This window comes from Arvicanthis niloticus, chromosome 8, assembly GCF_011762505.2.
Source record: "Arvicanthis niloticus isolate mArvNil1 chromosome 8, mArvNil1.pat.X, whole genome shotgun sequence".
Lineage (NCBI taxonomy): Eukaryota > Metazoa > Chordata > Mammalia > Rodentia > Muridae > Arvicanthis > Arvicanthis niloticus.
The window spans coordinates 45,273,931-45,300,873 of record NC_047665.1 but is presented as its reverse complement, the minus strand read 5'-3'; the positions used below and the strand labels follow the sequence as shown (position 1 = coordinate 45,300,873).

The window sequence follows — 26,943 nt, the reverse complement described above, 5'->3', positions numbered from 1 at the left end:
CAGAGTGAAGCAGAAGTCATTTGGAGTGCTATCCTTTTCAGAAACTGCCTCTACCACTATCCCAGGAAGAAGCTGTTATGGGGATATTCTTTTCTGGAATAAGGACCCTTAGTGAGACTTGGCTCTTGCATACCTCCATCTGAAAACCTAACTCTTCCCTGGGAGTGTGAATTGAAGGTGAGGGATGACTGCTCAGGGGGGTTGGGGAAAGTGTGAAATGGTAATCACTTTCATATGACACTTGAGAAATGTTATAATAAAGCTGAGTAAATTGGAGCATGAGTTAGCCAGTCCTTTGCCTAATGATGTCACTCACTTTGTGCTTCCTCCAGCCTATGATTAATAAAAGGGGGTTATTACAGTAACTCACTCCTAGTGGGCAGCAGTGACGTCAGCAGCAGCTGAGCAAACTGACTACATTTAGTCGTGCGTGTGTATGTGGGCATTTTTTTTTTCCTGTGACTAACATGAAGCTAACAGCATCTAATAAAACAAAAGCGTCTTGAAAGTTAAGGAAGTTATTGAGTGAACTCTTCTCTGCAGGGAGCGCCATTTTAATTGTTCTCATTTTACAGCTAAATGATGTTAGCTTTAGCTAAAATGACATTATTGGTTTTCCAGTCGTTTCATTAAAGTGGTCACAAATGGTCTTTGAGAGATGAGATTTTTACTTTTAATAGAACAACTGTCCTTTCATCCATCATTCTAGCCCATCTTTCAGGAGGAATAAGTGTTAAGACAGGGGACTGTGGCTATAAGTTGTCCTTGGAAAGCTTAAGATCTTAGAATTTAGTAACACCAGCTAAACTACACAAGATTGTTATATGTTTTTACACTTCTGTTTTCCAAACTGATGAGATGAATGCTGACAGAATCCTGCCTGCTCACCCACCTTTGAAAATCTGACCTTCCAGAGATTAGCCTGTGGGCACCTGGACATCTTTATTGACCAGGCTGGGCTGGTGCCAGAGCGTGCTTCCAGAGCATGGACAGAAGAGGTCACAGTGCAGTAAAGAATGCACCCAGGCTGCTGTGGCTTCAACGTGTCCGAGAGCTGCTCCCACAGAAGGACACAACCTTTGGACTTTATCTGGACATGTAGGAGGTAGCAGCTCCCTGACTTAAAACAACACATACACACACACACACACACACACACACACACGCAGAGAGAGAGAGAGAGAGAGAGAGAGAGAGAGAGAGAGAGAGAGAGAGAGAGACAGAGAGACAGAGAGACAGAGAGACAGAGAGACAGAGAGACAGAGACAGAGAGACAGAGGGTAGAGGGAGAGAGAGACAGACAGAGAGAGATAGAGACAGAGAGAGACAAGACAGCGGGAGAAAGAGACAGAAAGACAGAGAGAGAGGAGAGAGAGACAGAGAGACAGAGAGAGACAGAGGGTAGAGGGAGAGAGAGATAGACAGAGACAGAGACAGCGAGAGATAGACAGAGAGAGACAAGACAGAGGGAGAAAGAGACAGACAGACAGAGAGAGACAGAGGCAGAGAGGAGAGAGAGAGATTGGACAGCCTCAAGCTTTTCGTTGACTTTTGATTTTTGGATCTATAATTGGATAACAGGTTGTAGAGTTATCTTTGTGGATAAGCAAAACTGGATTAGAATCAAAGCCTCTGCTCTCTTATCAATCTAATGGAATCTACACGCTAAATTTCTGTGTCCTTATAGCTGTGTCCTCAAGCCAGGAATATGGGACTTGCTATCCTAAGAGGTCCAGGTAAGGAAAAGTATGGTAGCATTCTGTTCTATATTCCTTTGAAAGTGTTGTGCATAATCTTTTTGGGGAGATAAAACAATTTCTGTAGCAGATGTTTCTTGATTCAGTTTTAACTGGGTTGTGACAATTAATGAGCATATGTATATTGGTCAGAACTTTGAGAAGGCATATTTATATAGTTTCTCTATAGGTTACAAGTGATTATTGAGTTTTTGTATGTGCTAGCCACTCTTGGGAAGAAATCCAGGCATTTATGAATCATTTGGAAGTTGATTGAGGCTTTTGGTTCTAAAATGACCATTTACCTGAGTAGACTATGATTCATATCTTGGAGGAGATGACATGGCGTCATGATGTCTAAGACACTCCTTTCATGGCTCTGTCCATCGACAAATGAACTCTGACTTACTCTCTCCTTTCCAGATGACCTGAGACACTAAGAAGCTAAGCCATGAACTTGGGACAGTGGCCCTTGTCATCTGAACAGTATTCACACCTAAGGTGGCTTGTTGTAGGCTGTTTTTGTCTTCAATATTTATCATTTGTTGTTGATGACACCTTTTCTGTGTCTTTCACAAGCATGTCTGGCTCTTCTCAGAGGAGCAACACCTGGAGGCCACAGCCTTCCTTTATCTACCCCACTTCATTATGAGAAGGGCACTTGCAGGATAATATGTTGATTGGAATGAACATTATGATTTAGACAAGAACTCTGCTTTATTTCTTTGGATATTAATTGTATGTCATTACCTTAAATACTAAGCAATGAAAATAAAATCTATCTGCCTTTTTCTTTTTCTATCTTTTTAAGTTAAGATAAGCATGGATATCTCATATTTGCAAAACTCTCTTTGGGAGATTCACTGTTGCATTGATTGAGCTGTTACTAAATGGCTAAAGTGAAGAACCCAGGTCTTCATTTACTTTTCTGTGAGTCTGTTATCTTAGAACACATTGGGTATGAGTCAGTCCATCTAAGATTTGTTGCTTGCCACCAAGACTGCCCTTGGTTTAACCCAAAAACTGGCTGAGAATGTACTGAAGGCATATGAGAATGTAGGTGGGGGCAGCAAGGCTGCCTAGGGAAATCAGCTGTTTGTTGCCAGTTTAGAGTCATTGGGTACCACACATGCATGAGGAAGCAGGGTCACTTCAAACACTAATGCTTCAAATACACAGTTGGATTCTTTTCCAGTGTTATAGCCTGGGTGTCCAAGTCCTCTTGGAACACAGATGGAAAGGGAATTGGGTGAATTCTTAAAATCATGACTCTAACTCAGGACTTCTCACTGTATAATCATTGCTAATTTCTCTAGCGTGGGCACCATCCTGTGCTGTGCATTGTAGGAGAGTTCTCAGCATTGGCCTCTGTTCAGTAGATGCCAGTGGCACCTCCTTCCTGGTTGTGACAGTTGAAAGCATTGTCAGATGTCCCGGAGAGAGAAACTGGTTGAGCTGAGAACCACTGTTCTGGAGTGAAGAACAACAGTTTACTTACTGAATTTTTTCCTTCTTTTTCTTTTCTTGTTTTTAGCTCTAGCATCTGGAGCCACTGTTCAGATAACAGTCTTCAATACTCTGAGAACAGGCCCTCATAGACAGCATGAGGCCTGAAGGGTTATTCAGGTAGTTCTGAGAAAAATGTGAGTCTTAGGAATCAGGGAGTTTTGGGTTAACTGTTTCTGATTTGTTGTTTTGGATACAGTTCAGAGAAATTTGAATGCTCTCCTTTCCGCTTCTGTTTTGAACTATTCATTCTTGTTCTAGCTTAGAAGCACACAGCCCCCTAGTTGGATTTTGACTGCAAAGTGCCGCTCCATCTCTGGCCCAAATCCTGGTATCTAACATTTGGCCCAAACTGGTTGCAGGCTGTAGCCTGTAGGAAACAGACAGGTTTGCCAACCCCATACTCTACCAAAGCCATTTGATGGGATGGTTAAACAGGGACTCCCACAGTTTACTGCAGCAAATATCATTAAGAATCCTGCCCATGTTTCTGGATGCTGTGCTGTCTCTTGTGGGGAGAGGGTCACTGCTAACCAAGGAGGCCAGGTTTTCTTTCCTAAGCCTGGAATAACATGTAGCTGATGAGAACACCTCGAAAGTTCTTTTCATTTCCATAGTCACGTTTCATGTTTACTTTCCCAGTAAGGGAAAAATCAGGCTTTTTTTTTTTTAAACAGATTTTTCATGGGAAGGAAAGTGAGTGAGTTATCAGCAGCTTGTCCGTGCCTCTGAACTAACAGCCTCCTGTCATTCAGTTGAATCAGAGGACACTTGTCAGTCACCTGCTTAGGGTGTCCACATCCTTTGGCTTGCATGTTTGACTGAATCATAGGATCCATGAGCAGCAGCTAACCACAGAATCGTGGAAAACGGCCTCCTTTTGAAGCCTGTATCCTTGCTTCAGGGATCGTAAGGGAAGAGCGATTAATAGCCTGGATGAAAGCTTAAGGACATACGGTTTGCTTGAGAGAAAAAGTGAATATTCTCACTTCTTGATCTCTGCCAACTTTAGATGGGCCCAGCTGCTGCACAGGGCAAACACACTAGTCCAGAGTTAGCTATGCCCCTGAGATGTGTGTCACCACAAGCCACCGGCCAGCACTGAACCGCAGGTTTCCCTCATCTGCACAAAGGAGCTCTATCCTCAAAGGAACTTTGTTTCTTGACCAGCTCACTAATTGTCATTGAAAACACCAGCTCCCCAGCAATGCTCACGCATCCGAGTTAGCAGAAACAAGACAGGCCCTAATTGCTCCATTTACATAAAAGTAGAAACATACAACTTCTAAATATAAATCTCTGGCACATCGCTCCTTTTGCAATTACAGTAAAATAAGGTACCAGTTTCCCTCCGGGCTCCCCCTCACAGCAAGCTGCTCCCCGGGTTCGCTAGTGGCTGCTCTTCCAGGCGAGCACAGGGCCAGCGTGGAGTTGGAGCTTTGTGAAGTAGCCAGTAAATCAGAACGCCTCCGCTAGGTGCAGAGCGCGGTGGCAGCGGGCCACTCTGCCAGTGCGGTAGTCGGTGGGACCGAACTCCACACTCGGGAAGGGGCAGTCTGCGGGCGCCGGGCCTGAGCTGCCGCTCGCCTCGCTTGGCCAGGAGACCGGCAGCCCCACTGCAGGTCTCGGTCCCTGACATTCCCTGGCACTGAGGGCTGGGATCAGAGATTCCCAGCTGCACTCACTGAACAGTGATTTTTTTTTTTCTTTCCCCTCCCTGAATTCTTTAGCTGCCAAAAGGGGGGGAAAAATCAAGAGCTGCGCTTTTAAACGAAGTTGCCCTTGCTGGTGTTCAGGGTAAAAATAGAGGCGGTCGCTTGGACCAGCTTGGCCCTGAGTCCAGGCGTCCCGCGAGCCGGGCTGGAGCTGCGCATTCGGGAGTGATCCCTGGAAACTGCCAGCAGGTGCTGCTCAAGGTACGGTGGCAGGCTGAAAAGGGACAGGGCCTGGGTGCAGGGAGTCTCCGCGGGAGGGGCAGGAAGTGAAAGAGAAACCAACCCCGCTCAGAGCTGCGCTGACCAGCGCACGCCCTGGGCCCTGGAATTCAGCTGAGAAACGCTGATCCTCAGCCCAGAATATTCCACAGAAGCTATTTTAACCTGCCTGCTTCCTCTACCACCCCCACCTGAATTTCCACGGAAAGAGAGGAGGCTTTCCCAACGTGGTTCCAGCTCTGAGGTTGGGGGGTGGGGTGGGGGGATCCAGCTACGTCATAGCTGCTAGACTGGCTTAGCAGGTTGGCACTTTCGTGTGTCAAAGGCCATCAGGGTCTCAGAGTGACCCTGTGTGAGGTGGCCCCTACAGTCAGGGTCTTGAACATTCCCATGACACACATGTGCTTAAGAAGCCACTGGGATGCTTAGAAATAACGTTCTTTTGTGACCACTGAGTTTTGATTCTGAAATTATACATCCCACTTTATAGATGGAAACACTGAGGCTTGAGTTTAAATGAGGAGGGAGCCTCGGAACTGGGGTCTGATCCAGGCACTTTTCTGTGCCACCCAGTCTACATTCTACATTCGGGTGCAAGTGGTACTTTCTCTGAAGTTATGCGTGAGACAAGAAGTGAGTTTAGATGCTCAGGGGTTCTTATCAAATAGCTGGAAGTGCCTCTCTTCCAAAGGTTTATGTGCATCCTGGGGCTGGAATGGAGTTGACCATCACTGATTCACTGATGTTCTTTCTGTCTTTGCCACCCATATTCCTGTCATCTTCCTCTGCAACTTTATTTCCTACTTCAGTTCTCTTACACGAAACCTCGTCTCCCCTCCTCCCCCATGTAGCTAGCATCCACACTTCATATGCAGTCAAGAGAGACCCTCGCACAGACAGCTCCTGGTGTTGTAGAGGGGCCTTTCCTACTTCGCATCAGGAGACCAGAACCTCTATATTTTGCTCGTGGGCACAGTGAAAAGTTTATTTTATGCATGTTAAATCCGGCACACAAAACAACATATCTGGTCATATGGCTTTCATTAGCTCCCAATTTTGCACATTTTATCCAACTTGTCATAAGAACCTGGCCAGGGCTTCAGCTGTACTCCTTCCTGAGAACAAGAGCCCTTCTTCACTGTGCTTATCGGAGGAGCATTCCTTCTATGTTATCTCCCTGCTAGGGTGACCCAGGCAGAAGAAAACTCAAACTTAACTTTTCTTCCATTTTTAGGAGAGTTCACTTCTTTTCGTTTAACTCATATTTATAGTGTTTACAAGTGATTGGACTTGAAGTTCTAGCATTTAAAGAAAAGATGCATTTTTTGTGTGTTGTTGTTTTTGCTAGTTAGGATGGGACTCCTAGATATAGGCAGGATACTTATGAAGTTCACTTGCAAAGGAAGACCATTTCTCAAGTCTGAGGTGATAAATGATGTATGAAGCAGGCATTCAATTTCAAGGTGTAAATTAATAGTGTGAGTCAAAGCAGGGAGACCATCACCAGATGGACATTCAGATTTTTCTGGGATTTTTCTCAAGAAAATAGTTTACTATAATCATAATTATAAAACTAGAATTTCTATAAAAACACTATGAATTTTTTTTTTTTTGCTGTGGAAAAAAGTATGGTGCTTTGCAAATAGAAGTAACTTTTATGAAGTAACAGATGTTTTATTTACAGACATAAAGCTGAACCTGAGTCTAATAAGAGGTGCATGTATGAATAGTAAAATGCCAAAGGTGGACACTCTTGGAGATGTGTGTATTTGGTTCTCTTATGTTTGTAAAGGGTGGACTATTTCTAGCCACAGGCTTTACTGGCTCAGTACATCACCCAGGTCGTGTCTCAGAAGCCAAGAGAGATTTCCATTAGATAATGAATTATGAAATGTCTCACACTGGGAAAACGAGTCATCTGCTGATGTCATGCTGATTCTAACCAATCCTAAACAAAGCCCCAGCCCTCCTCTTTGAGAGGTACCAATGTGTGAGTGTACAACTAAGTACTACAGTATAAAACTTCACAGTGCCAATACCATGAAGAGGAACTCAGACAGCTCTGACCTCATGAGACAAGAGCCGGCTGACAAAACAGAAGGGACCCGAAAGGTAATGCTTTTAAATTCTTGCTTGTGAGCTCTCTAAACATTAAAAGTCAGTATGGCTAAAAGGACTTTTACAACTTTTTGGCACCTCCATAGACATTATAATTTGTATCGTTTTCTACTGTACAGGCAGGTTAATACTGTTTTTTAATAGTCCTAGAGCATGCAAATAGATTATGTGTTTATACAACCCACTCAACACACATATACAAGTACATATGCCAAAAAGAAAGCTATTTTTAAGAGTTCCATTTGCAAACAGTAAATCCAGGGAACACACACATATTCACATGCAGAGAGAATCCAAACATTGATAAGTTGCTCTTATCCAAATGCTACTATTAGGACTCTCGAGTTGTTTAGAGTCATTAAACTTTTAGCTCTATGTTAGTCTGTCTCATAAAACTTAACTGCACTACAAAATGCTCCGGGTTCTGTATCTGTAACTCCAAATAGGTGGGTGACGTTATTATAACAGAAAGATGTTCTCCTGGACCATTGTGATGCCAGTGCTCCTACTTCTCTCGATTTTGTAAAATGAGAATTTTAGGTAATATAGACAGTCTTAACAGAAACAGCAGAGTCCTTGGTGTTTCTGGAGCTAGGAGTCCTCCTAGCCCAGTAAAGGTGTCAGAGGGCTTGTAACCTAAAAAGTCTTCTGCATTGTTGCTTTGAGCAAAGAAAGCATTTGTGTGGTTCAGGAAAGCATTGTTACCTGTCAAAACTGAAGGTTAACCTAGTGTCATGATTTTAACAACTTCCTTCTCGTTGGTATGTAGATCTTATGCTTGTAGTTCTGACACCTATTAACTCTGTCCTCCTGGCCTGCTTTGCTAGACTAGAATGCTCTGGACACAGTAGGTGTCAAGACAGAAGGGAATGTATCTACAGAAACCAAGAGGGCTTCTATGTAGGGAAGAAACTGAGAAAGAAGGACTGCTTTAATAGAAGGGCACCTTAAAGATACTTCTGCATGATAAAAGCTATAAGACAGAGAATGAAAAGGTGGTGTGAAGAATTTTTTTTTAAACAGCCCCAGAAAGGCATTGTTTTAAAGTGCACATTTTTCTTGTTCTGTGAATACTGCAATCCTCAATGAACTTAGCTCTGCTGGTACTTTGAAGAGAAATGACACAGCCAGGCAGCCTGCCATGAATCCTATGCTATGGTCAAGGCTGGCAAGGGGTGGTGGGCAAGCAGAACAACAAAACAAGAGTAGTGCATGCCAGAGAAAAAGAATTTGCCAATGTATTTAGAGGTTCTTGCTCTCTAGGCCAGTTACTCACATCATAAGAGTATATTGTTTTTTGTGAAAGGATCTGAGAAAGGCCAAATGAATTCTGTGGAGCTTTATCTGTGAAGCCAGGACCATGGGCAGTGGGCTATAATTTTTGAATATGTGGGCATCCAGGGTAGAGAGAGGAGATGCAGGAGGCAGCAGGCAGGGGGTTGAGTACCTTCCCTGACTATGTAAAATGCTACTTGCCCAAGGGAGCTTCCAATGCCCTGCTGTGGTGCCCATTTGGCAAAAGTAGAGTGTATTATATGACCCCAGACAAAAATTCTGCCGCGCTTCAGGTCTCATAAGATTGCTTGCTGGCATAAGGACCCTGGACATTTAAATATGAATGAATGGCAGAAAGAAATGGTTCTGGATTCTGTCAGGCAGGACAACAAGCCTCAGGCAGCCCCTCTGCCCCAGTATCAGACCCCTGACCTGTGCTACCAATCTGAGGACCTCCCTCAGACCCACATCAGGGCCAGGTGGGTACTTACTCCAGGAAAGTTCAAGGCCATGGGAGATGACTGGGGGCACTTTCCTATCTAGTTGTCTCAGTGAACTGAAACAGTGCATTAATTTGCTTGGTTTCTCCCTCCAAAGAAGAAAGGTGACATAAAAAAAAAAAAAAAAAAGGATTGAGCAGAGAAAGATGAAAAGAAAAAAAGAAAAAATAAAAGTAGGAAAAAAAGAAAGAAACCCCCAGACTAAAAAGTGAATAGAATTAGAAGAATTTATTGTAGAAAGGACTGAAGAGTCCCCATCCCCCCACCCCCACCCCCCAGAGAATGGTAGGATTGGAAGAGAGGTAGGTGTGCGTGAGGGAGCAAGGAGCAGCGGGAAGGCAGCCTGTCAGAAACGGGCTGTCCCTCCTCCCTAGTCACAGCTCATACTCACAGACGCCCTCCCTCCTCCCTCTCCCATTCACTCACTCACTTAGGGCCAATCAGTCTCTCTCTCTCTCTCTCTCTCTCTCTCTCTCTCTCTCTCTCTCTCTCTCTCTCTCTCTCTCCCTCCCTCCCTCCCTCCCTCCCTCCCTCTCACTCTCTCCCCCTCCCTCCCCTCCCCCTCTCTCTTCCTTTCTCTCTCCCTCCCCCTCCCTTGCTGTCCCTCTTTCTCCCCCTTTCCCTCTGTCTTCTCTCCCCCTCTCTCCTTTCTCCCTGTCTCTCCCTCCCATCCTCTCTCAGTCTCTGTCTCCCCCCACCCTGTCTCTTCCTTCCTCCCTCCCTCTCTCCCTCCCTCCCTCTCTCCCTCCCTCCTTCTCTTTTACTCGGAGACAGTCAGAACTCTCCTCCCTGACAGCCACAAACCTACAGCACTGACTGCATTCAGAGAGGGAACCTGCAAACAAAACTTCACAGAAAACTTTTTGCTCTTGTTCCAGAGAATTTGCTGAAGAGGAGAAGAAAAAAAAAGTCCAAAAAAACCTGTGCGCGAGGGGTGGGGAGGAAAAGCAGGGCCTTTAAAGAAGGCAACCACACGACTTTTGCTGCCAGGATGCCCTTGCTTTGGCTGAGAGGATTTCTGTTGGCAAGTTGCTGGATTATAGTGAGGAGTTCCCCCACCCCAGGATCCGAGGGGCACGGCGCAGCCCCGGACTGCCCGTCCTGTGCGCTGGCCACCCTTCCGAAGGATGGACCTAACTCTCAGCCAGAGATGGTAGAGGCTGTCAAGAAGCATATCTTAAACATGCTGCACTTGAAGAAGAGACCTGATGTCACCCAGCCGGTGCCCAAGGCAGCACTTCTCAACGCGATCAGAAAGCTTCATGTGGGCAAAGTAGGGGAGAACGGGTATGTGGAGATAGAGGACGACATTGGCAGGAGGGCGGAAATGAATGAACTAATGGAGCAGACCTCGGAGATCATCACCTTTGCCGAGTCAGGTGGGTGCTGGCATTGGGAGTGGGGGCGGGGGCAGGGAAATGTATTTCGTTGACAGTCCTAGCAGGAACTTCTTTCCCTCCAGCTCAAGACTGTCCGGGAAGGTTATTAGTTCTTAGGTGGTGGTGGCGGCGCCGGAGAGGCAGAGGAGGGGAAAAGGACTTCTTTGCCAGGGAGCCCTGCCCCACGATGGCTAGCTTACACTTGCTAAATAAACTCAGCGGTTACCCAGAGAGGAAGCTCTTGGGCCAGTCTGGAGCTGGAAAGCAGTCTGCTTGGGGCTCCTTGACTGCCCTGCCTAGGAAACCAGATTTGATCAGCTAGATGAAAGCAGGGCATTTGGGGGTTTGGGGGTGCAGAGGCAGCATCTGGACCCCATCCAAAGTTTTTCTGGGGTAGGAGTGAGAGTGCCTGGGGGCCGAGTGCAAAGGCGCTGATGATGGCTCTGTCTGAAAATAAATTTCCTTTAAATGTCTGATCCGGGGCCACATCGGAGACAGACTCTGGGCATATTTGTTAGTGACAATCATTTTCACCTCTGGAAAGCCTGCCTATATGAACAACCCACCCAAGACAGCAAAGAGCAACTCTTAGGGCATTGAATTCGTGATTAAAATTTTGGAACACTCAAACTTTTGCTTTTAGAACAAAAAACAAAATAAAAACAGAAGCAACTAATGACATCAACGAAATGCCAGCGAACCCTACCCCCAACCCAGTTTTGGTTTTTTGTGAGGTGACTAACAACTTTTTTCCAAGGAATACAAACTTGACAATGTGCTTTCAGACCCTATGCTGGACTCAATCCTTAAGAGGAAAAACTTTAATGGATTCTAATCATTGGCTCAAGACCACACTAACCTGTTGCTGTAGAGAAAATACCTGTCCTAAGCCCAGACTGGAGACTGGGAACTAGCTCTTCACACAGTCAGGAGGACAGATCTTATTGCCAGTCTGTGGGAACTGGGCACACAGATGTTTTAATACCTCTTTACTTTCATGTTAAATGCCAGGCTAAGGAATGGGATCCCTTGCCAAAGCCATTTGAAAGGAATGCCATTGTTTTGTTTGGTAGAGCATATGGCTGGTGAAGTATGTGCAGGAACTCCCAGCATTTTGTTTAAAAGTTTGCTGCAGCAGTATAAACAATTAAGGCAACACTCAAAATTTCCAATCCTGAAAACCTGTTGACTCAGATGTTCTGTTTTTAAGAAAGCTGTGCAAGACCTGGGCATCCTTGTGGGAGGGGGAGAGGAGACAGCTGGCTTGGTGGCTTCCTGTGGGAGAAGCCTTGGTACCCCATCAGCTCCCTAGACAGGTTAGTTCTGTCCATGACCTACCTCCTTAACTACTTACTAGCTCCTTCTTGACACAATTCCCCAAACCTTGGTCATTATGACTTTATTTTCTGAATCATATTGAGGAAGAAGACAGGTTGCTATTTATTTTTGAATTTTCTTTCAGAGTTGGAAGGTGAGAAAGAAAATCTTTACAACATGGATTGGTGTGTGAGGGGGATGGGTTCCCTGCTTTGGGAGACTGGCCCTGGTCCTGACACAAAGTGACTCATATAAGTTTTTATGTACAAGCTTCCCCTATGTTGGATGCAATTGCAGTTTCTACTAACTTGAAATCAACTGTATCATGTGACTAAGTATATGCGTGACTTCCACCATGTTTAATGGTACAGTGGATGTTAGCACTCTACCCTTCCCTCTGACTTACAAGGCTTGTACAGAAAACCTATCACTGCAGTTAGAGGTAGGGCAAGGCACTGGGTCATGTCCTGTCTTCTTACTTCTGACCTTCTCAGTGCTAATGGCTCTCTCAGTTAAGTGGAATGCTGTCAGTTTTGCTTCTCTGCTGTTTAGTTTGAGAGAAAATGAGCTACTATTTACATCGGTGATTCACTGGACTCACACATTGCCTGAGTGTAAAATTTGTAAGAGGAAACTCCTTCTAGTCCAGGAACATGGTGTTTTTGTTACAATTGCTTATTTTCTCATGTGAGAAGTAGCACACACAGACTTCAAGTTGATTTAATAAAATTTCACAAATGCAAATAAGATCATAGTATAGAACCTACTCTCCAAGTAGAGTAGGGTATGATGTAAGCACGTTGCCTATTCAGGAAATATATTTATTATCTGATTAGCTAGAGAAAATACATGAAAATGAAACGCAAAGATCTGTCTTGTTGCTTTGGAACAATTCTACTTTGCCATATAGTAATTAACACATTTCAGGAAAAGGGTAATTTCTTTTCTTTATAACCATTTGCACAACAGAGAATACGGTCAATAAATGTCACCTGTAAACATACTATAGATGTGCTTTTTGAGAGCAAGGTCCCTGGTATGGGAATGTATATTTTACTTTGGCCTCTTTACTCAAGATAAAGCCAACAAAAACATGAAACTAAAGGGACTGGAAGGGCTACGGTACCTTGACCTTTAAAGTCAGGTTGTCCTGTGTTCAGGTGGGAAGTGTTTTGGTTTTGTGAAGTTGATTTGAATTGCACTGGCTAAGCAGCGTGTATTCACGCTCAAGCTCTCTGAAATCTGACCCAGTAAGTGAAATTGATTTTATTTTTGTAGGTGTCACCCAAGCGTGCTTCTCAAAGTTAGCGTATTCATTGCATGGCCGGCCCCACACTGTTACTCCTCGTTTTTAGTTCAGAGGAACAGCAGTATGGGAGAGTCAAGCCAATTCAATGGCTATGACCTAAATTATCAATGAATTTGGCCTTCTTGGCCCATGCACTGGGTTTTATCTACTTTTCCTTCTTTATGGTAGATGCTCAGTGAATGTACAGTGACAGCCTGCTATTGAGACTACATAAATTCTGGCATGGTGAGCTGCTGATTTTCACAATTAGCTTACTGGAGCGCTAGCTACACAGGATATGGAAACCATAGAAGTGATACCTGCAAAATTAGATACTGTTTAGGTGCTGTCTATAATAGCCTACCTCTCCCCTTTTGGAGAACACCAGGTACAACAGATTTGAATGAGTTCACCTGAAGACTACTTCTCCACACCCCAAGAAAGCCATCTCCAAGTGGAGTAAACACAGATAGCTCCATGCCCTGCCTTTCTTCTGACCTATCCTGAGAACAACACTTCACTGAACCTCTGAACCTTTAAGGTTTCACACTTACCTAAATTTTGAAAACGTCTGGCCACAAGAGGGCGCATCCCTAAACCCTCATCTCTATTAGCTACTCTGAGAAAGGCGGTTTTGTGGCTACTTGAAGCCCTGGCCTGTAGCACCTTAATCTTCAAGAATATCAGTTACTTCCTTCCTACAACCCCACCTTCCTGCAGAGTTATGGTTTTATAGGCTGGGAGATACACAGCCCCCCTGTAATAATAGACCGAGACACAGGCAGAGCAATGGCAGTGCTGGGGTCCACACGAATCGCACGGCTCCATGGACAGCAGAGGAGTGATACACTTCAAAAAACAAACACAGCGGGGGCTTGGGATGTGTGTGTGTGAATCATCAGCTACACTGATGTGAGCACAGTCTCTCCCTAATACAGTCGCCCGGGTTTTACAAAAAACATCTTCTGTCTCCCCCAATTCTGCTTCCTAGTTTGTCTGCCTTACCCATGCCTTTCACGAGGGACAAATGACAAGTGACTTCCAACAGGGAGAAAAAAAAAAAAAGAAACTATTTATTTAACGCCTGGTAGGAACATGAGGTTCAGCTGCTGAGGACGCATTTGTTTCCCAGCTGAGTGTGTGGAGAGAAACCGTGGGGGAAGGATGTGCAAAGAGATGAGCACTGGGTTTTTGCCTGGGGAGTGGGTGGAATGGAGTGGGGATGGGGAGATGTCAGGGGAGAGATGCAGTTTTCACACGGAGACGGAGCACCTTCCCAGGCACTTTGCATGAACGTACTTATTTGTCTTGGCCCTTCTTATATCAAACTTGGGCATGATCCTGTCACTTTTGTTCAGAATTCTTCATGCTTGACTGGTTCTTGGGTCCAAAATTTAAAGTATAAAAGTTTTGAGGAACTCTAGGAAACAACTCTCGGGTTGAATCTTGAGAATTTTTTTTTCAACATTTAACCCTTTACATAATTATTTAAATGGAAGAAGCAATGGAATGTAAGTTACTTAGGCCCGAAGAGTTACTATAATTAAAAAAAAAAAAAAATGGATCCCAAGGAGAGATATTAAAGTTAAAGGGTTCGACGGGATAATTTATACAAATAAGCTAATATGCCTGCAATGGCAAGATTCTCTACTGTAGGTCAAAGGAAAAATAACCTTTCAGATCTTACTCAATGCCTTCTGCAGAAACCTCTGGAAGCCATCCAGAGGCCAACTTGGTGCCTGAGAGAACGTACAGACCCTTCATGCTACTGACTGTACTGTATCTAGGCACAGGGAAACTTGATGAAGAATGGAAAATTTAAGTAATACATATTTTTACAGCAGAGCTGTGCTCCCCTCTTGGTGAGTTTAAATACTCACTGTGAATGCCAAGGCTTTGTACATTAGCAGAGATGTCATTATTACCGATTTGTAAAAGGGCAGCATATTTTACCCAGGATGTTGATGAGGAAAACCGGGCTAATTAAGCTGAAAGTTTATGTGTATACTGATTATTTAATGGGAAATTATCATATACCCCACAAATCTGAGACCAGGACTTTTGTGTATGTGGAATTTGCATACCAATGTCAGGAAGGAGGCTAGAAGCCTGTTTACTTAAGCTCTGGCATACCTTTATGATCAAGTTAGTGAGAACCCCTGAAAGCAAAAGAGAATTACTACAGATATCCTTCTTTTAGGCTTATGTAGACTTTCTTTCTGTCAAGCCCCCCCCCCCCCCAAAAAAAAACCAGGCAGCATTTCAAAGGTATTCTCCATAAGGTACAAAAGTTATCCCTACTGAATGTTCTGTCCATTTTCTTCTGCTTTGGTGTGTGTCCACCAAGCTCACGGGGGCTTTGGTGATGAGATATTATCACCCACATGGGTTTGCGTGGGACTCCATTGCTGAGTTACTCAGAGCAGGCTGTGTGATACAAGCCTTGCTCACAATCCTCAGGACAAAAAATAGCACAGAGGAGGAAAAGAATGTTACCAGGGAGTAGTTAATAAAAGGTTACGAGCAAGCAGCTCTAGCTGGGGAGCTGTGGCCTGGTGGAGGAGCCCAGTACACACCTGTATACGCCAGTACCATGTTTGCTTACGCAGCACTGTGGGAAGGCATTCAATTCAGGATTTTACAGCACCAGATATTTAAATCAGGCCTGAAACGGATGGGAAGTTGATCTTAAACATCTCATCCTTAGCTACCTTCCTTCCTTTTTCTAAATCATTCCATGTTCAGCTTGGGGCCTCCTGGAAACATCACTACAGTGGAGTTATTTCTCTGAGGTAATAGAGATAAAGGGAATAGAACATTTACTAATTATATCTTTCATCCTTATGTAACTAACTTGAGAGTTGTAATATATTTCTGAAACCAACAGGTCTGATAAACGGTCAATCTACTTCAGCTCGCATCCATCTCACTCCCCGCCTTCCCCCCACACCCTTCTGCAATGAAAGCTAAGGTAAAAGAAAAAAAAATGCACTGCTTAATAAGTCAGAATACAATAGAACTTGTAAAATGTACCTGCGCACGAGGTAGATGGAGGAAGACTTGACTCTCTCCTCCCCCTGTCCTCCTGGGCATACGGCAACAGCAATTTCATGAAATTGGATCTCAGTTTTATTTTTTTTTCTCTGATAAAATATCATGCAATACACAAATAGCAGTTCCAGAAATGGACACCAGGAGAAGGAGGGGACAGGCATGTCAATTAGTAGGGGAAAATCCAAATGTCAGAAATATGGGGGAGAGATGAAGCAAGCTAGAATGGCTACAAATACAGGGAGCAGAAGCTTTCGGCTGGATAATTAAACTGCTGCATAAATCAGTGCTCTCGCTTCCCGTGACACACAGGCAATGGCTTGCAGTTAATTGTCAGCCAAGACCAGCCTGAAAGTCATTTTATGACGACTCTCTGAGCCTAATGTAACAACACCTGACAGACTGAGCCCCCTCTAATGAGCACTCTCTTTGTACGATCCTCTTGCAGGAACACTAAATCATTTGCTTCCAAGTACAGCCGCCTGTGAAGAAGGGGTGGGGCTACCTCATGCATTAGAAACTTGTTCCCATGAAATCAGGGGCCATCCTGTAGGCTGTGTAACAGGAGTACATGGACTCAGCCTAGCTGGCCATGGTCAAAAGCAATTCCTATGCACGGTCACTTGTTCTAGCATGCCAATTAATCCTCTCTTGTCCCTACTGCAGCATCCGCAGTTGTCAGCCCAGGACTGTTTATGGGAAGCCCAGTGTGAACAGGTCAGCACCCCTTGTTTGCCCCCTTTACACTCACACCCGTGCTAAGTGTGAACGGGTGCAGAACAGAGTTTGGTAGGAGGTTGCCTGAGAACTAGTGAATCTTGCCAGGCAGGAGCCAAGCAAGAACCAGGCAGGAGGCAGGCAGGAGGCAGGCAGGAGCTGTTTCCTAGAGAAAAGAAACAGTCTCCACTGGCTTCTCTAATTCGGCTGCTACTTTTATTTTCTCTATCTCCGGACTGACACCTTGAGTAACTTAGAATTTTGGAAGGGGTCTTGCCTGGAGGCAGGAAGGAAAAAAAAAAGATAGGCTAGATAGGTGACATTTTTTTTTTCTAAAGGTAACAGCAAATGCATCCCATACAGCAAAGCAACCTGTGCTGTTCCAAGCCCTCTTTAGCCTATTCCTCCTTTGCCTCAACCTCTCTGGCCCCTCTGCCCTCATACACCTTACCACCTCATGATTTCCTGCAATTACCATCTTAAATTCTGCTTCCTAGAGCCTTTTACTTTCTCATAAAAACAAACAACCAATAATAAACTCACTTAACCTTAGCAAAGTGTGAGATAGGATTTCACTCTCAAAACTATTACCATGTTTCTCTTCTTCACCAGTCCTTGCTTTTATATTCTTGGAATCAATATGGCCTCTTAATTATTTATTTTAACTCCTAACAAAAATGTGAAGTCACTCAGAGGAATACCTCTACTATCCCATCTTCTAGACAGATGCCAGGGGGCTTTGTGAATTGATCAGTATTGTAGTCATATTCTACAGAGTGGGTCAGATTGAGGTGGGAATATGCAGTGTACCATGCACAGGAAAGCCTTCCTTTTGCAGAAGAACATTTGAAATGGTGTTAAAATTTATGGTACCATAAACGTCTGAAGGTCTCTGCTGATGAGTATGTCTGGACTTCTGTAAGCTCTAGGAATCCTGTTAGGTAGATCCTCCTAGGGAGTTGTGATGTCAGTGATGAACCTCTTGAAGATTGTTCCTTGATTTTACCTGTGATCCATGCTACAAGTAGGGACATGATTAGGTCAAAAGAAGCATGCTGTTATACACCTCCCAACACTTTTGTGGAAATGAAGGGGAAGGTATACTTCGTCAAGTAATTCTGTCTTATTGTTAATTCTTATTCTGTTGCATTTCTTATTTGTAAATGACACTACATAATAAATCTACAAGTGTCTGTGCAAAGAGAATGACATATCAAGGTTCTGGCTCTATAACTAGGTAGATCTGAGTAGTTGCTGGGGTATGTTCTGTTTTAAAAGCACATGGAAAGTGGAGCATGCTTTTGGTATTGATTTGGTGCATTTTGGATGAACAGAGGCAAAAATAAGGGATTCAGAGATAGGAGTTGCTTTTTTAATGTATAGCAGGCAGTTCAATGCTAATATGCTCCCATTTGTTAGTAATCAAACAATTACCTACCTCTACTGCATGGTACAGCATGACACTGAATGCAACTTATCAGGTGTCCTAAACTGGATTGGTGTGAAGGTGGTAACAGGTGAGGAGAAGGAAGGAAGAGGAAAGTGGGGTCCAATTGAATAACAGATAGCATTGTTTTGGCTGCTCTGGGGGGCACAGGAACAGCCAGTGTCACTGCTACAAGTGAGTTGAGTGCATAAAGTTCACAGGACAAAAATAGTTAGGCCCCGGGGACATAGTCCTATATGAGGTGTATAGTCCAAAATCATGGGAAGTTTGAATACTGAAAATGAAAGGTCGTAATCGGGGGGACAGCACAATCAGACCCACGTTTAGGGAAGATTTCTTCAACTGCTTGATGGAAGCATGGCTTGAGAAGGACCTGACCTAAAGTTTTGAAGGCTATTTGATGGAAAGCCTGCTGCTGTAATGGGAGACAGGTTGACAGAGGAGTTAGGTCAAGTGGTGACAGGAAGAAGACATGTGTCAGAGTCTGCCCCCCACTGAGCCACACATAGATACAGGGGACAAGGTTTTGGGCTTTTTGTGGGAAAATAATCCCCCCACCCCTTGCTCAGGGTTCCAGGGTTTTCTTTTATGGGATTTTGTTAGATCTTTGCAGATCTGAAATCCCTGCTAAATGTTGTCTCACCCTTCTCATTTCATGGATTAAACCTAAAACAGACTGGATGAACTACACGTAAAAGCCCAGGCTTCCTTCATCACCAAGCATGGTCTACAAACTCTGTTAGTCATGTCTCCCGTTGCTACCCAAGCCTGTGTAAGTGAAGCAAGGTCACAGGCAATGTATAAAGAAATGCACTTAACTATGTTGTAATAAAGCTGCATTCACGGGCACTAAAGTTTATGTTTCAGGTTAAGTTGCACATGTAAAAAGTATTATTTGTCTTCAATCATTTCCATACTGTAAAGCACTTCTCAGCTCAGTGACCACATGGAATCAGATTTATCTCATGGGTGGACTATAAATTGCTGACTGAGCATTGTGTACCATAGCTGATAAGATTCTTGTTCCCCAAAGTTAGTAATAGATGTACAATTTACAGTTAACAAGTATTCTCTCTTCTCTCTCTCTCTCTCTCTCTCTCTCTCTCTCTCTCTCTCTCTCTCTCTCTCTCCTTTTCTCTCTTCTCTCCTTTTCTCTTGTGTTTTATCTTTAGGCACAGCCAGGAAGACACTGCACTTTGAGATTTCCAAGGAAGGCAGTGACCTGTCGGTAGTGGAGCGCGCAGAAGTCTGGCTCTTCCTGAAAGTCCCCAAGGCCAACAGGACCAGAACAAAAGTCACCATCCGTCTATTTCAGCAGCAGAAGCACCCGCAGGGCAGCTTGGACATGGGGGATGAGGCCGAGGAAATGGGCTTAAAGGGGGAGAGGAGTGAACTGTTGCTATCAGAAAAAGTGGTTGATGCTCGGAAAAGTACCTGGCACATCTTTCCAGTGTCTAGCAGCATCCAGCGCCTGCTGGACCAGGGAAAGAGCTCCCTGGATGTGAGGATTGCTTGCGAGCAGTGCCAGGAGAGCGGTGCCAGCCTAGTGCTCCTGGGCAAGAAGAAGAAGAAAGAGGTGGATGGAGATGGGAAGAAGAAAGACGGAAGTGACGGAGGGCTGGAAGAGGAAAAGGAACAGTCACACAGACCTTTCCTCATGTTGCAGGCTAGGCAGTCTGAAGACCATCCTCACCGCAGGCGTAGGCGGGGCTTGGAGTGCGATGGCAAGGTCAACATTTGTTGTAAGAAGCAGTTCTTTGTCAGCTTCAAGGACATTGGCTGGAATGACTGGATCATTGCTCCCTCTGGCTATCATGCCAACTATTGTGAGGGTGAGTGCCCAAGCCACATAGCAGGCACCTCTGGGTCCTCGCTCTCCTTCCATTCAACAGTCATTAACCACTACCGCATGAGGGGTCACAGCCCCTTTGCCAACCTTAAGTCATGCTGTGTGCCCACCAAGCTGAGACCCATGTCCATGCTGTATTATGATGATGGTCAAAACATCATCAAAAAGGACATTCAGAACATGATTGTGGAGGAGTGTGGTTGCTCCTAGAGTTGTCAGGTCCCAGAGCAAGTGGATCTAGAGAGTCCAGAGAAGACAGTGGCAAAATGAAGAAAAAAATATAAGATTTCTGAACTAAACAAAACAACCAGAAAAATAGAAATAATAATAATAATAAAAAAACCCACAAAAAAACAAAACAAAAACTAAACTGTAAACAAGACCTAATGAAACAGATGAAGGAAGATGTGGAAAAATATCCTAAGGCAGGGCTCAGAGATGAAGCAGTGAAGGAGACAGGGATGGGGGGAGAAGAGAGAATAGTGTACCCTTCATTTCTTCCAAAACCAAACTGATTGCATCAGTTTTATCCTAACTGGGTATTGTCCTCTCTCCTGCCTCTTGCGGTTCCCTTGTGAGCCTGGAAGTCTACTTGTCTATTCTGCAGTAATGTGGGTTAGCACAACCCAAATAATGTCTGGAAAGCCATGAGTTTTAAAGGGCCAGTCCCACCCAGTTACCCAGGTCATAAGTATGTCTATGTGACACTATCTCTGTGTATTTCAGCATACACACACACACACACACACACACACACACACACACACACACACGTACGCACACACAAACACAGAGGTGTTTCCACACACCACATGCATACACATACCGGTAAAAGAACAATTCTGTGCAGGTGGTTGCATTTTCTTTTCTGTACCACTTTTGCCACCAGACAAAACCAACATAAAACATTGAGAACAGGAGTGGAAAGAGTGAAAGACCAAGGGAAAAAGAATAAGAATACCAAGTTACATTTCGTTAAGGTGCTTATGATCTTAGAACTATGCAACCTAATAGGTTTGAAACTGTTTACCTGAAAGAGGACAAAAAGAGAGACTTTTTTGTATTGGAAGTAACCTGATTAATTTTTATTTTCTTCAAGGAGAGATACTTGAAAGGAATATGTTTGTCCATCTGTTGGATTCAAACATTTCTATATTTTGTAAATGTTGTTTTTTTATCGTTTACTATTTGCACTACAATGGTGTTTGACCTGTCTAATCCTTATTTAACAAGTATTTTCTTTGGGTGGGGGTGGGGGTGGGGCTTAAGAGCTGCACTTCATGTGAGCTATAAAAGAACTGCTACAGCACACAAAATAGCTATTTTTATTATTATAATTATAATTATTATTATTATTTTGTACCTTAAAAATAGATACATACACCAAAGACATTTGTGTGAGCCTTTAAACAGTCTGTCCGTGGTTGGTATTGTTCACCATCAAGGAGTCAGGGGTACAGATTTAAGGTTGAGTTAGGAGGATTGTGTTCAGGCTTAAAAGACCTGAGAGGTTTGGGTTTTGACTCTTTTACATCCATGAAACAGGACATTTCATACTGGATGTACAGTAGTGTACACTGTTGGATTATCAAGTTCAAATTCATGAGACTACATGCTTGTATGTGTATATATACATTGCTTGTGCATATGCATACCTGTGTGTATATATACATGTATTGTATCATGTCCATACACATTTTAAGCACTTCGGGCTGTCGTTTTTAAAATGTTCTTAAAACAATGAATGTTTGTGTGCAAAACACAGTATTTTTTAAGAAGGATAAGTGATAGATTTCTTTTCTTGCTTTTACTCTGTATTATGTGGGTACATTTCAAATATTAGGATGGGAAAAGACTGAAAATCCCAGTGAGTCTCCAGCCAGGCTCTCTTTAAATGTACAGGATGAAATCCCCCCTCTTTCTCACCCCTGCTCCCTACAAGTTATCCCCTGTGGGGAAAAAAAACCGGGATGTTACTTAAAAAATGGGCTGATTTTTTTCAACTTATATTTATTATTTATTGGAATCAATCTTAAATCAGAAAAGTTTTTGGAAAAAATCTTTAGGCTAGAATAATTTTTTTGAATAGTGTTGTTACTACTTAAATAATAAAATAAGCAGGAAAGTATTTAAGACAGTGGGAGTTAAGGGAGAGAGCACTTAGGAGCCAGGAAGTAGGGTAGTTGTACACGTCTCTAATATTCTATTTTACAGCCAAAAATCTTGCTGTGTACATTTGTATTTTTCAGAGGCAAAACTGAAAAGATTGTCTTATAAAGATCAAAATATACACCTAACCCAAGTTCCTAATTTAGCCCAGTGTTGGCTTGTCTAAAACAGCTATCAGTTATGCATTTACGTATTTAAAATACAGGGCCTTATTTTTACTGACTTGTTTGAAGTTTGAAAAACTTTATAAAAGTGAAAAACTCTAATTGAAAAAAAAAACTATATTCCTCAGTATTTTATAAAATATTGAAGCTTTTAGCATTAAGTCAGTCCATAGATTAAAGTCATTGTAGGAAACTGAAATACAAGGGAGAAATTAAATCTTACAAAAGCTGGTTTAACTCTTAAAAAATAAACTAACTCAATATGTATTAAATATACTGTCAATATACCTTATCACATTAGGCTGTATGTAGGCAAACTACTTTAGTCTTGTTACTGGGCAAACATATTTACTGTGTTCCAGGGGCCCTCCCTGTCTTATGCGGTAAACGCATGTACTGCATAAGAAATGAATTATAATTAGGGTCTAATGACCTTGAAGATCTCGAATGTGGAGACAGATGACATGGTGAGGACACATTGGAGGAAAGTAGATGTCCAGGTTCAGCTTTGCCAATTTCTATGAAAAGCTTTTAGGGCCCTCTGGACTATTTCTTTGGTACTGGAGGAAATACTGGGGCCTGTAGAAATAGTGGGCAGAGATCTAACTGTGCCATATCAGAGCTGAGCTAGACCATGGGAAGAGCAGGATTTATGAAACTACTAATTATAGTTCTCATTCATCTGAGATGAATCTGCAATCTTCTTAAGCCCTTTAAATTCTAGATGTTTTGAGGGTAAGCTCGAGTTTAATTAGTAACCATAGTAATTAAAACTAGAAAAAAATGAATTTCCACAGGACAGTGTATTTACTGGAGATCAAGTGACTTGGTTTGTCACATAAACTTCATCGGAGCTCATTAAATTTGTATGGCCTTGCAATAGAATTTAAATTGCTAATATTTTAACAATATTAGATATTATTTTGCTATAGTTAACAATTTAGAAAACACAAAGTCTTGTGAACAACTGGTCTTTTTACATAAGCACTTAATCCAAAATTTTAAAAGCCTTTAATGCTTAAGATCTTAGTTTCTTCTTGGTGTGCTTTCCCTAGTGTTAGAGTGGCTCTGTCTGGTCTCCCCGCTTTCTCTAGGATAATTCTTAAATACCTACCCATATGAATTCTAGATGCTTTGAAGAGCATTTGTAGTCAGTATCTCTTTAAACATCAAATATTTGTAAGCTTAATTGATACTTTTCCTTCCCAAATAAGTCAAATTTCAGCACAACGATGGGGATTTTCTTATCCTAGAAGACCAGCCAATTCCATGTTCATTTAAGATTGATTCCACGCTCCATTCTCAAGGAGAGGCCTTGTGTTTTCTTTAAAGGCAGAATAAGCAAAATTGGGTGATCTGCCAACTGAACTCAAGAAGTGGCTTTATGATTTCAGAACAAACATGCCTCAGTTATAGTAACATGCATTCAAATGATCGTGTCACTTGAAAAATATGATTTCCTGTGGGCCTTTTGGCATTTTCTCTTTTTAATATAGAGAAAAACGTAATCACCCCAAAACCCACATAAGTGAGACTTGTAGATGTGGGCAGGAGGTTTGGGGATGGACATTGTATGTGTTTAAATTAAACCCTGTATCACTGAGAAGCTATTGGATGGGTCAGAGATAATGAATGCATAGATGCTGTCCACATCTTCAAGAGCAAAAGCAAATCACATGTCTCAGCTATGTTATTATTTATTTTTATGCATAAAGTGAATCATTTCTTCTGTATTAATTTTCAATGGGTTTTATCCTCTATTTAAATGCTTTGAAAAACAGTGCATTGACAATGGTTGATATTTTTCTTTAAAAGAAAAATATAATTATGAAAGCCAAGATAATCTGAAATCTGTTTTGTTCTAAAACTTTTTATGTTATGTGGTTGATGTTGTTCGTTTGTTTTTTATTTTTATTTTGTGAGTTCCTTTGCATATTACATGCAATTCTTTAACCAATGTCTGTTTGGCTAATGTAATTAAAGTTGTTAATTTATATGAGTACATTTCAACTATGTCAATGGTTTCTTAATATTTATTTTGTAGAAGTGCTGGTAATTTTTTATTTACAATATGTTTAAAGAGATAACAGTTGGATATGTTTTCATGTGTTTATAGCAGAAGTTATTTATTTCTATTCCATTCCAGCGGATATTCTGGTGTTTGCGAGGCATGCAGTCAATACTTTGTACAGTTAGTAGGCAGTATTCAGCAATGCCCGATAGCTTCTTTGGCCTTATGTTAAATAAAAAGACCTGTTTGGGATGTATTTTTTTATTTTTGTTATTTGTCTACTTGTTTTTCAAGATTGTTTTTCATACATATCACCACACATTTGCTAGATGGGTAATTTTGTTTCTACTGTAATTTTCCAGAAATTAGAACTATGAGGATAGAGTACAAACCATTGAGTAAGGGAAGCCCAATAGAGGAATGTCTATATTGTCACAGTTGAAGCTAACACTAAGCTACAAGGTTTATCTTATATTTATTTTGTTTTTCTTTTTTTCCTTTTCCAATTGTTGTGTCTCTCACTTACGAGAAGTATATACTCTTTCCATCCCCCCACCCCCACCTTTCTACTTTCTCTTTTCCTTTCTTTTTTTTCTGGAAAATTGGGAATATGTGAATCAATTCAAGCCAGAGAGCAATATGCATGTGAAAGAAACACATTTCATTCTTGCACAATTCTAGAATAAAGTCCATCATTGTGGGGAAGTCAAGACAGGCACTTCAAAGAGCTAGTCACATAACAACCAGCAGAAAGCAATGAATGCATATATGCTCATTTGCTCATTGATGCTCAGCTCAGTTTCTCACCTCTTAAGAGTTTGGGATCTTCGCTCCCTCCACCTGTGGCAGGAATCACAAAATAAATCCCAAATCCCAGTGACTTATAAATGAATCATCACTGCAAATTTTATATAGATACCATCTTAATCTAGAGAGAAAAATCCTGTAATTAAAAAAAAAGTGTTGGTAATATGCAAATGCACATGCCATGTTAGGGAAGAGAGAATGTGTCATCTTTACATCCCAAACCATGTCCACTGTGGTTTCAGCTTTTGTGATAAAACAATTGTGTTAGGAATCACTGCCAAAAGTGATAGAATAGTGAGTGCTTAGATTCCTTCTACAGTTCTTCTAAAGAACTCTGCTATTTCTGCCATGCTGCAGTTCCTAGTTTTCTCTTTGGCTCCTGAAAAGAAAGGATGTAAGTTCCAGAGTCTCTGTGACACCCTTCTCTAGCTTTTCTTAATTATTATGCAATTAGAGATTATGGTAAGAAGAATAGCAAAAGAGAAATGTTTACCCACAAGCAAAGTGCCATTGAGCAGTTTCAAGAGTGTAAATGTACAATTGCCTCACTCCATGATGTCCAATTTCATAAAAGCTTGTGTTCCAAAAAGTTTAGATTCATCAAGTACACACCAGAGACACACCAGATTTTTCTTGTAGAAGACAGATCTAGAGGTAGATGGGGAAATACTAGGACGACTGATTGAACACACATGATAAAGAGCCAGGCCCCCTTTTTTGGTCCCTTCAGGAAGAAGAGGAAATGCTGGTCACTGCTCAGGGTCTGTCAGAGGGAGCAGAAAAGCCATCCCTGGCCAGAGTTAATTTGGTGCTGTATTTCCTCCTGTCATGCTGCTGGTCTGCCTGCATCATAGTGATGTAGGGCACACAATGTTCTCACACAAATACCATAATGTGGCAACAAAAGCTCCCACAGAATCCGCCCTTCATTAATGAAGTTGTCTCAACACAGTGGAGTATCAAGGCTAAGCTGTGTGAAAAGCTCCATACTCATGGGATAGAAATGGTCATTAAGGCAAAACTTTGCCATTGTGAAAGAAAGAGAAAAAAGGAAAGAAAAAAAAGACAAAAAAGAAAAGCTTTGCTAATGTATGCCAGAAGCCAGGCAGGCCTAAGGCAGAGGATGACAAAGCACCCAGCTTCAAAGTGTGTATTGTGCTTGTGCTGCTAGTCCTTTGAAGCCTGGCATCAAACTCCTCTAAATGGAACCAGCAAAGCTTCTGCCATTGATCTCAACAGCAAATGTTTGTGTTTCATGGTCAATGTGTTTATCCCTCAAAGACTTTTAGTAATGCTGTCATTAAATAGTCAGTCTCTTCATGATAAAACTAATTTTCCATATGAATAATCATATCCTAAATGTTACAGAATTACCACCTCAATGTGATGGCTGGAGTCTGTAGTTTACCTTTAGTAGCTGGCTATCATTATGTAAAGTGTTACGGAGGTCACAAGTCAGAAATCAACCAACTAATGTTCACTATAATAAATATATACCAGTCTTTACTGGACCGTGGGATAGCTAGTACCACCAGGGCATTCATATTTGTCTTGTTAATGAAGATCTCTAAAACGGTTTTCTTCTGACATTTTGGTTCCATGTAAGAAGTAGATCCAATCCAAGTATCTGTGGGTTAGTGGGAGGGAGGACTTGGTAACTACAAGCCAGGTTTAG

The 26,943-nt window shown here is 42.4% G+C and overlaps 1 protein-coding gene and 1 long non-coding RNA gene across 9 annotated transcripts in view; one reads left to right on the top strand and one right to left on the bottom strand.

Moving 5' to 3' along the window:
* LOC143443343 (uncharacterized) overlaps positions 1–16,432 on the bottom strand; it is a 217,428-nt gene extending 200,996 nt beyond the window's left edge. For both annotated transcript variants that reach the window (XR_013112230.1, XR_013112229.1), the window contains exon 1: positions 16,087–16,432. This is a non-coding gene — a long non-coding RNA (uncharacterized LOC143443343). The remainder of the gene's footprint in view (positions 1–16,086) is intronic.
* Positions 1,156–24,717, top strand: Inhba (inhibin subunit beta A). 7 transcript variants are annotated; one of them, XM_076939343.1, is made up of 6 exons: positions 1,156–1,736; positions 2,160–2,237; positions 4,973–5,158; positions 6,985–7,288; positions 9,948–10,448; positions 19,441–24,717. In XM_076939343.1, the coding sequence occupies exons 5-6, from the start codon at positions 10,061–10,063 to the stop codon at positions 20,325–20,327; spliced, it is 1,275 nt and encodes a 424-aa protein (XP_076795458.1). In that variant the 5' UTR covers positions 1,156–1,736; positions 2,160–2,237; positions 4,973–5,158; positions 6,985–7,288; positions 9,948–10,060; the 3' UTR covers positions 20,328–24,717. The 7 variants fall into 7 exon arrangements, with proteins under 7 accessions (XP_076795458.1, XP_034366544.1, XP_076795456.1 ...); XM_034510653.2 differs by lacking the exon at positions 2,160–2,237 and having other exon boundaries at positions 7,207–7,288; XM_076939341.1 differs by lacking the exon at positions 2,160–2,237.
* The last annotated feature ends 2,226 nt before the right edge of the window (positions 24,718–26,943 follow it).

Bases quoted from the DNA above. Each gene is read 5' to 3' on its own strand.
- Inhba (XM_076939340.1), top strand. From the start codon at position 1,709: ATGGGACTTGCTATCCTAAGAGGTCCAG. The intron at 1,737-9,947 runs GTAAGGAAAAGT...CTCTTGTTCCAG, and splicing joins TGCTATCCTAAGAGGTCCAG to AGAATTTGCTGAAGAGGAGA. The intron at 10,449-19,440 runs GTGGGTGCTGGC...TTTTATCTTTAG, and splicing joins CATCACCTTTGCCGAGTCAG to GCACAGCCAGGAAGACACTG.